This window comes from Neolamprologus multifasciatus, chromosome 5 (genome assembly GCF_963576455.1).
Source record: "Neolamprologus multifasciatus chromosome 5, fNeoMul1.2, whole genome shotgun sequence".
Classification (NCBI taxonomy): Eukaryota; Metazoa; Chordata; class Actinopteri; order Cichliformes; family Cichlidae; genus Neolamprologus; species Neolamprologus multifasciatus.
In genome coordinates this window covers 33,373,113-33,386,544 of record NC_140443.1, presented here as the reverse complement: position 1 = coordinate 33,386,544, position 13,432 = coordinate 33,373,113, and the positions used below count along the sequence as shown (strand labels likewise).

At 40.9% G+C, this 13,432-nt stretch overlaps 1 protein-coding gene across 2 annotated transcripts in view; it reads right to left on the bottom strand.

Moving 5' to 3' along the window:
* Positions 1-825: 825 nt before the first annotated feature.
* Positions 826-13,432, bottom strand: part of sox13 (SRY-box transcription factor 13) — a 32,637-nt gene continuing 20,030 nt past the window's right edge. For both annotated transcript variants that reach the window (XM_085159285.1, XM_085159287.1), the window contains exons 10-14: positions 13,319-13,431; positions 9,876-9,981; positions 8,179-8,349; positions 5,853-6,069; positions 826-4,415 (exon numbers count right to left, since the gene is read on the bottom strand). In XM_085159285.1, the coding sequence (XP_085015411.1) occupies positions 4,130-4,415; positions 5,853-6,069; positions 8,179-8,349; positions 9,876-9,981; positions 13,319-13,431 (893 nt within the window). In that variant the 3' untranslated portion in view covers positions 826-4,129. The remainder of the gene's footprint in view (positions 4,416-5,852; positions 6,070-8,178; positions 8,350-9,875; positions 9,982-13,318; position 13,432) is intronic.

The window sequence follows — 13,432 nt, the reverse complement described above, 5'->3', positions numbered from 1 at the left end:
ATCAGAGGAAACAATATGAGAGCCCAAAAGGGGCTTCTTTGTGTTCTCAGCAACTGCAGTTGGTAACAAGCTGCAACTGTATTTAGCTGGCAGCCACACTGGTCCTGTCCAGCAGATGGCGACACTGGCACACTAAAGGAGCAGTCACTGGAGCAGTGTCATCACTAATGACACTGCAGACTCAATTCTAGGCTGATGCAGTTTGAATGATATATAATGGCTTCAACTGTTATAATTTTCTATAAATTGGCATCTATCTATCAGAATATGGTGGAGCTGGTTAAAGGAATTTGTATTAATTCAATAAATGTCCTCTCAAAGATAATAAAAACAAACGAACAAAAAAAAAAACATGCCAGTCTGTTTCTGTGTGTTTATGTCCACCTACACACAGACTGGAGCAAGCAGGAGTCTACTAAAATATGACAGCCACTCATCCTGACCTTCGCTTACTCAGAGCCCCAGAAATACATGTGACAACTTTTGATTGGTTGAAATTTCTTTCAGACAGACCAAGAGCAAAATGTTTCTGAAGAAGAGACATTTCTCTGTAACAAACTCTCTTTTCCAAAGACGAGTGATTTCTCGATCAGATAGATTTATTTTTTTTATTACTTTGTTGTTTCAGCAACATTAAATCTAAAAACTGTACTTTTGAGTTAAAATATATATTTATAATTTTAATAAATGACAAATTAAAAAAGCATGAACATTTTTTTTGTATCGAACCGTGACACCAAAGTATCGAACGAACCGAACCGTGAATTTTGTGTATTGTTGGGTAATATTATATATATATGTTTAAAAAAGTCACACCAGACACAATTAACACAAGCAATTTTAATATCTTTTGAAAAAACAACAACAAAAAAGCACAAAACTGTGAAAACATAGAGAAATGTACACCTTTAAATTACACAAGCTCTTATAAACAAAATAAAGTCTCTTTCTATATTTACATCAGCAGGGGTTAACGACAGGTGACTCCTCATCACGTCTCACTAAAATAGGATAAACATTTTAAACATGTCATTGATATCCATCTCTGTACACAAAAGCCAGCATCCTTACAACGAGCCCCAACGCCAAGGAGGTCTGCCACTTTGATTTGTCAACTTTGCAGTCAGCCAATGAAGGATTGAGCCAGTCGCACAAACTTTATGTTCAGTCAACAAGGTCACTGAGTGATGAGAACAAAGGCACCAAAATTATCCTTGGGTCGAAAAATTAAATTATCCTTGGGTCGCCAGGAAGTAGCAAATCTATTTCGAGCTTTAGTTTATTCAGCGGATCAAAGAATAGAGCTGCTACATTTGTGACGCATTCTATTCTACGCATCTATTAAAACATCTTTACTAACCTTTACTACTGCTACTTAAAAAGTTAAGGGTTTAAGGTATTTTAAAAAAAGACAGATTTGTCTTCATTCTGTTGATTTAGGAATAGAGGGAGCATGCAAAGCTGCTACTGTTAGCATTTCTCCAAAAGCAAGTCAGTCCACATGCTTTCACATTAAAAGACCCAAATTACTAGCATTACAAAGGAAATAAGTTTGGGGTGTGGCCACACTGATTGACATGAAGCTGTAGTTGATGGCTGTTTAGGAACGCCACTTAATTCAAGCCACCTTGTTTGTTTCTTTTAAGTTAAGCAGTGTTAAGTGTTAAGCAGTCAGTTACACCTGTACATATTTGTAGCATTAGCATTAGCATTAGCTAATTACTAATTTAAAAAAAATAACATGGCATCAGTCACAAGTGCAAAATGGGTAAAGTCCCAGTCCATCTTTTACATGCAGACTAACTGCAAAAAACCTAGTTTTGCTTTTTCAGCATGTTAAACTTGTTAAAGAATACACACTAGTAAGTGCTTATGAGGAGTAAACGTTACTAAGGACGCAGGGATGATTATGGTGTCTGGAGTTCTCATTGCTAAATCTACCTTCCTTTTGCTTTGGGTAATATTATATTTTTTTTTTTTATAGATAAACATTTGTTCCCATCATAAGGAAATGGGGGTTTTGTACCAATAAACAACAGCTCTCTCTCCAATCTGAGGCACAGACTGTGTCCAAAACCACTCCCTAATTACTCTATACTGCACTCTCAGTTTACATCATACACACTCACACACATATGTGTATGTGTATGTGTATTGCACTACTCAACAATGCAAAATGAAGGTCAGTTGTCCAAAAACCTGCTGCTGACTGCTGTGTATAACAGATCTAAGGCAGGAGAGAAGCAGTGATTAGGGACACAGCCTCACAGTTTTGGGGATGATCTGCCTCTCTGTTACAGGAACAGGAACGTAAAAGACGATGAAAGGAAATACTTTAGCCTTTTTAGGTGAAATTGACAAACATTTTTAAAGATTAAAAAAAAGCATAGTGATAATAATGATAATAATAATAATAATAATAATAATAATAATGCTGCGAGAGGCTGCATCTCAGAAGAAAAACACAGCAGACATTTGGATACATAGATACGAGGTGTTCAACACGACATCCAGTAAACATGCAAAGAAGCAAACAGAGGTATAAAAAAAATAGGCTTGGCTGAAGTTAACCCACCATGCTGTGGAGAGGGCACTGATGGACACACGATGACAGCAGCATGGCTCAAACTAACAGTGAGATGTGGGAGGATGATGGTGAGGTTGCAGTGTTGATTAATTGTACGTTACGTTTGGGCAACAAGGCCTGTCCGACCAGAAAGCTTTTGGCTGGTGCTATATAAATCTATACACATAAAAGATTGTCGTATATATATTTATATATGGCATGTCACTATTCTGGGACGCCCTTCCACTCCATACATAGAAAGCCAGAGATGGGAGGGCCCTGTGCACAACAGAGCGGCAGATATGACAATGGATTAGTTCAGATTCAGTATATAAGGAGAATCCTGTGGAAAGGTGGGTTGCAAAGTGACTTGCAGATCTGCAACAACTGCCAATTGGATGTGTAGAAAGGCTGATAGCTCAGATCGAACATGGATCATGCAAATTTGGGGAGAAGGTTTGTTGAGATAAACCTTTCATGCTAACTCTCCAACTGGTGCAAATGCAGAATAAGAGAGTGCCAAACACAATCTGTGCTTTTTGTCGTTAGCTACACTAAGCAAAGTCAGAGAGAGAGAGTTAGCACTCTCAACGCTCACTGCACAGACTCAGGGAAGGTAGCAGCAGCGTCTGCTGCCCAGATGACTGCATCTCTCCACCTGACATGTTAATACTGCTGCTGCCCTACCTGCTGTTTCAGCCTCCTGCAGGCTTTGTAGAGCTGTTTATCCTTTACTTTTAGTGCATCACATTTGTGTGCAGCGATGAGCTTAAAGACTGAACATTTCTAACATAAAGCCTGAGTTACAAACGCACACACATTTAAGTGGCAGTGTGCATATAGCATATATTTTTTTTGTCTTGGACCATCCTATGGCCCGAGGCAACTGTTACAGAATATGACCATTATTTTTTTAATCTCGTAAAGCACACAGTACCAAAACTGCTGAAATGCACCTTTAATCACCAAATTATTTTATCCCTCCAGTTTGATTTGTGGTGTAACTTAAATAGGATGTGTGGCAACAGTAGTAATAACCACTCTTCTCCAGCAGGTGGCAAAGCTGACATACTGAACCCCAGAGTGGCTGATCCTCAGCTGTCTGACAGGAGGAAACAGGTACTCTGCTGAACTTTTCATCAATCTGCTCTAATTCCAGTCCCTGTGGGAGCATTTTGTTTGCCATAAGTCAACATGGGGAGAAAACAAGAAGCAGAAGGGATTAAACGATAAACCTTCATAAATATAACTCCAAAGTTTTGACACAAAGCATGTGATGACATGATACGTGTAAAGGGAAATGATAAAAGCTTGCCTTTATGCGTTTGTGTAGGCGAGGTTTTACTGGAGAATAGGCTAATTTACAACGGGGTGAGTATGACGTTTACTTTTTTATTCCCCCTTTCACACACTCCCTCACCATTTCTTTAGTTCATCCTCCATTCCTCCTCTCTGACTGCCATCCATCAAAGAGCAACCCGTCCACCTCAGCTACCCTCCCCTCTCATCCTATCCCTCATCTTTAATTTTCCTTTTCCTGGGTCCTCTACCAGTTGCCTTTCTTTAGTCCGTAAGGAGCACCAGTTCCCCCTCACTCCTCTCTCCCCCATCACTTTCCTCTCCTTCGCTGTATGGCGGTCGCTCCCTCTTGCGTTCCCGCTCTCTCTCCCTAGGCAGAGAGGTGGGTGTGGTCTGTCCCTCAGCTCTGCGAGGGATGGGCGGGACTTGCGGCAGGTAATGCTCCAGTAGCGCGGGGTGAAAAGGCATGGTAGCGACAGAGACCGAGCTGCTACCCCCCGGATACTGGCCATCGCTGTGGGGGTAATGAATCTGCTGTGGCTCCGTTTGACTGCAAAGACAGGAAGTGACATGTATAGTCAGATATTCTGAGGCATTTATTGTCAATGAAAAAGTTAATCAAAGGCTTTAAAATGCTGATATTGACACAGTATCCCTTAGAAACGGTGGTTACTGGTGTTAGTGGCAGGTCTCTAGTCCTGTGTGAATGGGGCTTGGCAATCAATTAGAAAGTGATTGGCAGCAACCATTCACCAACCAGCTAAACATCAAAAAATAGAGTGTTTAATTTATTAGCTAAAGCTAGATATTTGTGCTAATCCCCCTCCAAACCAAATATGTTTAGTGTTGTTTAGCTAAGAGTTAGCTTAGCTTTGTTTTTTTAGGTAGTGCTAAGCAGGCAGTATATATAAACACAGATTATAATATCATGAGAGCTGTAACACCAGAGTGTAAAATAATACGTGTATTTTAAAACTGGCCTTTAAATTTTCACGTCTGTGTTGTTTGTATGCGTGTGTGTGTATGTTTTGCTGCCATGGCAGCCGATCTGTTTCGACATCACAAGCGCTGATTGGGTGAAGCGTCTGTAGTCACGCTTCATGGCGGTAAGTTGTTTTTTGCAATCTATGTTTTAATAAACCACCTTTAATGGTTTAAAGAACTTTGACAAATACCAGATTGTTGTTTTGGATCATCTCCGAGCGGGCGAGGCTCCCGGAGCGCTCCCGTTCGGCCATGGCGAATACTTGTCAACAGATCCTAAACCAGCAACCGAGTCTAAGGGTAAGTGCTCGAACAAGTCTGATCCGCAGCAACTCCACCTCTCCGTTTACAGGAGTTAAGGGTTCTGTTGCTGGTATCTTGGTGCGTGACACCACAGAGCACCTTTAAAGGTCCCGTTGGAGCCCAGGCCTCAACAGGTTAGAGCTGTTTTAACGCTAAAATGGTAAAACCCAATGCACATTAGGCCGGTGTTAATACTGTTCTCCTTCATAAGTATACGAGCCAGTCAGTCTACCAGTGTCTTCAATATGAAAGAAACAGGATTGAAGCTTTAGGCCAGTGTGACACCCTGATATTGATGTTTTGTTTCTATAAAGAGCCTAATAGAGGCTACATGTGCTAAAGCAAAGACAAACAGGAGTGAAACAGAAAAGCACTCCAAAACAACCACTGCTAACATTTCCAGCCTCCAACTCCTCCAGCTTAACTAGAAGGAGTTAGAGGGACCAATAGAGAGGGATTCTATTCATTGTCGAGGACACAGTGAACAGCCCAGCTGCGGTTGCAGTACTCCACTTTTGTTTGTGTCTTCAAGAATAAAGGAGGATAAAAAGGGGGTGGGGGGTGGTTTGAGAGCTGCAAGCATTGTCTCCAGTGTGTGGATGTGCAGCACAAACTCTTGTCAGGCGATTGAATTGTCAGTGTTCTTCTGCCAGGGACAAATTCTTTCGCAAGTTGTTTCTCAAAGCCGCTCGGACGCTACCTGTGCCCGTAGGTCCCTCTCTGTTCCTGCCGGCGGCTCTTCATCATGGCCTTGTACTCGCCCACCCTCAGCCGCCGTCCCTCCACTATGCAGGTCCGTTTGGGTCGGGGTTTGTATTTGTAATCGGGGTAGCGCTCCAGATGCTGCCTGCTCAGCCTCGCCTGCTCTTCGTAGTAAGGCTGCTTCTCCTGGTTAGACATGGCCTTCCACCGCGAGCCTACAGACAAAGACGCATCAACACAAAGGAGTGAGTTCATGTTCTCCAGCAGCAGAAGCTGTCATGGCTCGCCATGTTTCTTTTCTTGTGGGGTTTTTGAAGCATTTGTCCCGTGTTTTATGTGCCACTCTGCCTGCATCTACATGTTGTCTTACGTTGGGAATTATCTTTCCTTGCACACCTTTTGTTATTTTACTTCCTTTTTGTCTCCCCTCCTTTGAAATCATCAGCCCTGCCCTCATTGTCCCACCTGTTCCCAATTAGATCCCTGTTTATTTATCCCGTCTCTCCTTCAGCCTTTTTGTCACTCTTTCAGTTTTTCCATCTGTTTACTCTCCTGGATTCCCGTTTCTCGATTAACCCAACCTTGGAGTTTTCTTCCCCCTCATTGTTCTCTGCTGTAAGTTTAAGTAAGCTGCTGAAAGCTTGCCCTTTTGTTTGGTATCCTGTTTGCATTGTCCTGCATTCAGATCCTCCTTTTGTTAATCCATTAACAGAATGGTTATGCAAGAGAGGAAGCTTAAAATGCTTGTCGGGCACACGTGGTTTCACTTTTGTTCTCACTCATTCAGATTTCGACAAAAAGTTTCAAGCAGATTTTATTCATTTTTTATGCACCTTGAAACTCCCATCAACATTCACTTATCTTAGATGCTAGCTCTTTTCCTATTTGAGTCTTCACAAGGACGCTGCTACGGTGTTAACATCAAAATATAACCAAAAAGAGGCTGCAGTAGCCCTCCTTCTGGATATTAGCAAAAATATCTTTTAATTATGAGGTTTAATTATCGGAGGTTTTACAGTCCTACCTAAAAACAGCAATTTTCTTTTTCTGGTTCGTCACAGCGGGGACATTACTGCCACTATTTTTAAGTCTTTCTTAAAAAGAGAAAGCAAAATTGGCGAAAGATTCAGGCCGTTAATTCTGGTACCCCTGCAGTCTAATTCATCACTGGTGATGAGCCCAACACTAACATCAGACAACCAGAATGTGTCATTTTTGCCTTTATTACTTTATTCTCCCAATTATTGGCAATAAGGTGAAAAATAAATTTACGCTAACTGACACGTTCACATTTTTGGGCCACCGCCCAAAGTAAAGGGTTAGTGTATGCTGATGACCTAGACTCAGACGTCATGCACGTGTTCCTTTACAGTTTGGGAAGTTTCTTTATCACTGGATTTACTGGTAACTCTCAAAGGATTACCTCAAGACTGAAGAAAACCTAAAAAGCTGCTGATTCCAAAGAATCTCATCTTTCCTTTCTAACCATTCTTTCACTTCATTTCTAAAAATATGCGTTTGTGTTCAGACTTGACTTAGTCATGCCCCTAATTTTTAACACTGAAAGTTCTTGTTAAAATACTCAGAGTCTCTCTTTACAGAGAACATAAATCAAATTGTAGTGAATGGAGACTGCGCTGATGCTGCCCTCAAAAAGATCCACACATCTAAATCTCATGATATGCAAAGCCTCGTTTCTTTGTGTTTTCTTTCCCGTTTCATTTTTTAACTATCTCGATCACGCTCTCTCACATTCACTGATCTAAAGCGCCTTGAGGCGACTTTTGTTGTGATTTGGCACTATATAAATAAAATTGAATTGAATCTGACTGGTTAAAGCTAACTCATAGTACATGGTGATAGGCAGAATTACCTATTAGCTTTCCATGTGGTTCTGTGCCACAAACTACCTGATGCTTGCATAAAGGTTATTCAAAAGCAAACACTTTGAAATAATTCAAGGTCAAAAAGCAGGATGTTTAGGGTTGTGGGCAAAACTATGTTTTTTGCATTGAAAGATAAGTATTAGGCAAGTAATCAGTACTGTGTATTTAAGCAAATTAGTGGTTTACATGTGTGTCTCTGTGAAAGATAGACACACAAACTCTCTACAATACAAAGGAATGTAAATGTTTGTTTGAGGGAAAGGGATTCATGCCCCCGTGTGTGTGTGTGTGTGTGTGTGTGTGTGTGTGTGTGTGTGTGTGTGTGTGTGTGTGTGTGTGTGTGGTTGAAGAAGCAGGTGGGTCTTTACTGCCTCACATGTGCCAGGCAGAGTCTCAGAATAGAGACATAAACCCACCCCTAACCAGTGCTGCTCTCACCCAGGATCTTGCTGATGGAGGAGTTGTGCATGTCAGGGAAAGCTTGCAGGATCCTCCTGCGCTCGTCCTTGGCCCACACCATAAAGGCATTCATGGGTCTCTTTATGTGGCCTGAGGAGGGAGGTGGCCGTGCCTCAGCGTAGCCGCCGGGGACCAAAACATTCAGGGTACCTACAGTAAATAAGGGTACAGGCTTGTAAATATGTTACAAATATATAGAGGAATAGCTATTTGTTTCTTGCTGTAAGTGGTGCATGTCTGAATATTAACCTTTTTTTCTTGCAACACTAAAATTGGTGAAAGTTTTTCTTCACCCTCAAACATCCAATTTCATATGATTCACATTCTCCATCCTGACGTTTAAACCAAAGACAGGAGTTACTAAGCTTTACAAAGATAAGGTTATTACTTTGATGAAGCTAAATCTGAAGGTCTTGGATATTGTATTTTCATCTTTAAATGTCTGTGCCATATTCTGATGGCACATTAATAAAGCATGTTTGGAAGAAAACATTTCTGCTAACTGTGCTATTTCCCAGAAACAAACAACATTAAACAGGCGCTCCTGATTTAGCCAAGTGGTTGCTTTACCGAGATCAACGTCTGAGTGACAGTAATGCCTTTGATTAGCATTTTTCCAATATGGAAGTAAGCTAATATTAGCTTGCATACGTGAGCTTTCCTGGTTGCTGCTAGGCAATGCAGATGAGCATTTAGCTAGCTAGATTTTGACAGTGGCGCTTAGGGGAGCGATAAAACAGGTAATTTAATGGGCAGTATTGCAGACTATTAGCTTGGACAAAAGGGAGCCAGAACTCAATATAAGTCACACTAGGTAATTAGTACCTTTTAGTGCTAAAATTAAAGTTAGCACTTGCTGTGTGGATTAGCTCTATAGTGTAATGATATAGGCATATACCTAACATGTGGAAGGTTCCTGATTAGAGTTCAGAAGGAGACATTAATCTTTTGGAGTTTGCCTCAGGGGTGCAAAAATCTGCCAAATCTAATATCTCTTGTGGTGACTCCTTGCAAATAAGCACAAAGTGCCTTGAGATGTTTTGGTGCTATGTAAAAAACCTGAATTGACTTCAAAGAAACGTCTTCAGTGTTCACGTTGTGGCTTCTCTAGCTTTCTCATGCCTGCTAGCAATCTGTTAAATGGTAAATGGACTGGTTCTTCTATAACACTTTTCTACTCTACTTAAGCACTCAAACCACTTTATACAACATACCTCATTCACACATTCATACACATTTATACAAGCATTTTTTTCTATGCTTTTTCAACTTAAACACTTTCTATGTAGCATTCACACACTTTCACACGCTGATGAATGCATCAAAAAGCAACTTAGGGTCCAGTGTCTTGCAGACTGGAACAAAACTCCAACTTTCTGATTAGCAAATGACCTATTATACCGTCCGAGCTAAAGCCACCCCAATCTAATCTAGGTCAATCTAAACAGGTTATACTGCATGCTACTTCCATGGAGAAAAAAAATGCTAATTTTAATAAAATGATATGATTCAATCAATTAAAATAAACTATTTGAATATAATGATAAAGATAAATGGATGGGTACCATAATAATAGGATAAGCTATCAGCGCAGCCTAACAAATGTTGGTCTCATTACAACAACAACTTGGCAAAACACAGATAGGCATTAAACGGGCTTTTTCAGGGATGCCTACCCTCAGAATCACTGCTGAGGTGGTCCTCAGTGGACGGCAGGCCATGTCTGTCCTCACCTCTCTCACTCTGAGACATCCTCTCATTGCGAGGAGAAACCTTAAAATCCTGCAAGACATTAAAAGAACAAAGACATATGAACTCAGAAATGGTCTAAAGTCACACAAATATTCACACACCAGCACAAAGAGACGATTTAAATTTGCACTGCATTAAAAAAAAAAAAAAAAAAGGTGACCTAATGTCGAAGAGGAGTGTTCATGGCGCACGTGTTACACTGGAGTGCTATTTAAGGTAAAGACATGGCACGCTCACCATATCAGCTGCTGCTTAAATGCAGAGTTGTAAATGCAAAGACAGGAAATGACAACACTATGGAGGAGGAAGAATGGTGTTTATTGTTGGAGGGAGGAAAGGTAAAGAAGACAAGGCAGGGATGGGAATGTGGCAACTCTGAATTTGCAAAACTACCACACCATCAGCGTATTATCTGTCGACCATTCCCCGCGCTGTAAAACGCTATTCATCCACATGCAGCGGTGTGAAGCGCAATACCAAAATAGGTCAGTCAACAGTATTGGTGTTAACACAGCCGCCAAGGCGAGATGGAGCAGGATAATGGAGGAGAGGAGGAGGAGGAGGAGAAGGAGGAGAGCCACAGATTACAGTATTACTGTGGACAAAGAGACAGGGCAGGTGGCTCAGTCAATGCCACACTGAGGCCTTTGTGGTATTGTAAGGCTGCAACAGCTGTTGCTTAGGACGAAGCAGAGACCAAAGCCACCTTAAAGAACAAAAACGTAAGAACCCAATAGAAGACCATTTTCACAAGAAGCAAAACAAAATAAACAGCAGGTTCTCGAACAAAATATGCAATTTTGAGATAGTCTAGTAGCACTTACAAACAGCAGTTTACAGTTTGCTCAGCTGACTTACTAAGCTGTAATAATGTGCTTCTGCATGTGGGTGCGGATCTGTTGGATACTCAGGAGGAGCGCAGCACCATGTAACCCTAAACCAACCTCTAAATGTCGACCAGAGAAAGAGCAATACACCGTTTACATCAGGAGGCCATATATTTATTTTAATACAGCTAACGTAAACTGAGTGGTGTGATTAAGCACACAAACACAGTCAGTTCTGTACAACATTATGTGACGCTGTGCTGGTTTAATTTCATAGATTTTAAATAAAAGATGGACGTCGGGTTGTGGAACTGGATAAATATATCAGCTACTTGTAACGAACAAAGAGAGGGACACACAGGTCTAAAGACCGATTGGCAACCTCCTGGCAACTTCCAGCAACCAGTGGTTATGAGGTGATCGCCAACCTGCCTCGACTCAGGCCTTAGGCAGGTGGTCTGCCTTCTTAAAAAACTTCTCTCAATAATAAATAATTAATGAACTTGTAATTTACAAAATAAACATCTAATAAATAAAACTAGGGACTGAAATCACAAATTCTGTCGCTTCAGTCTGACTGGCTTATAAGTGTGGATTAAAAATACATATATATATATCCAATATATGCTAACCTTTCAGCAACATTCGCATTCAGAAGTTGGTGGAGACATACAGAACTAAAAGATAGCTGATATTTAGATTTCTATGACTATGGTTCTGTGGCAACACTGGAAAAAAACAACACTATGACAAAGGAATATGTGGAAGGACATCACCAAAGCAACATTAATCTGCGACATGTTTTTACTGCCCCCGTGTGGCCAGAACGGGGGCAGGTCTATGATCTAGACCAGCGGTTCCCAACCTTTTTTGCGCCACGGACCGGTTTATGTCCTGCAATATTTTCACGCACTGGCCTTTAAGGTATTGCGGATAAATACAACAAAATAAAACCAGTACCAGTACAAAAAAAAGAAGAAGATTTATTCATAACACACGGGGAAAAACCCAGGGAGTTAACGATAAAAACTATATATATTTTTAAAAAATGATAAAAACCCTGAAAACCATAAATTTCACACCCGAGCATCAACTCTCGCGGCCCGATACCAAACGACTCACAGACCGGTCCGTGGCCCAGGGACCGCTGATCTAGACTTCACAAAGGCAACCCATCCATAGGAAAACACTGGGATGGAAGGACCTTTGTAGCTAGCTAGCAGAGACAAATTTAAAAAATAATATTGAGTTGGCTGCCCAGTACAAATTCCTGTGGTCTCGGACAGACGAAAAAATGAAAACAAATTGCAAAATATACTTGGGTGGCCTTCAGGATACCTGGGTGGGCCCTAAGTAAAGTCTATGTGTGGGAAACACTGTAAAGTGATGTGAAGAATTCTCGAGGTAAGAGACTGAGATAATGCTACGACACAAAACACGTATTAAGTTTCTTTGTGTGTGTTTTGTGCATTTGTAGTCTATGTGCCACAGTGTTACTAGAGATAGCCTACAGTGAAACCTAACCTAAAAATGGCACAGTATGTACAATGGCAATTTCCAGAACGAAGTCCGCGTCTTAACCCTTTAAGACCTACCATAGAACCACGTCCACCAGAGCTTATATTATATTTTCACATGTTGTAGAGCCATTTTTGGGAGCATTTCAAGTTGATATACATCAATACAACCATTATAGCCCAAATTTTAATAATATGTATGCATTAAGTGCATAGTAATTACATAAATTGCAAAAAAGTGCAATAAACTACAAAAAAATTGAAAATCTTTTTTGTTTTTTAACATATATTTCTAGTTAGAGAAATTTAAGAGGCTTATCCCTCAAAACTGTAAATACAAAAAAGTTGCACAAAATAGTTTCCCACCACAGGAAACTTATTTTGAGTGTCTTCATAGTTTTATTTTTGAAATACACCAATTTTTATATACTGCAGGAAAAACGAAAATAAATATTATAATGCAAATTTGCCAAAAAAGCAGCATATGCATCAAAATAAACTATTTCCAGCAGTGCAATATGAGTCCTAAGCATCCCAGAAACGACACAGAAAGTCATAAAGTCAAACATAACTTTTAAAAACACCAGTATAGGCTCATGAGGCCCTGATGGTAAAAAGACAACATTTCCGCAAAATGACATCACTTCCGGTTTCGGGCAGGACATGGCGGACATGCAATAGTTCGCGCTGATGGATGTAGGAAGTGTTACAAACAGCTGATTGGTTCGGCAAAGCGTGTTTCTGGAATATTATGTTTTTGTTGCTGCAAGTGCTTTTTATGCAGTTTTTGTAAAGCTTTATGTGGAAGGAAACCGTGACCGAGGACAAGCTGATGGCATAAGATGTAAGTACAACTCCTCCAGTTTCATATGCAAAAAAAATATTTGCGCTAGCTTATGTGGTTGCAGTGCTACCGGGATTTTTAAAAAGTACGCAAAACGGAGCGTGCCAGCTCCGATCGGCTTTAAAGGGTTAAAGTGGCTCGAACACACCGCTCTAACTGGAGTTTAAACATTAGCTCACCGCCTTTCCGCCAACTTCTCTCTCCCTCTCCCGCCCCGCACTGCCGTGGCTCCTCAGGAGCTGCTGGGCATCGTGGATAGCCTGGGTGACCACGTCGCCGTCTCCCAGGAAACC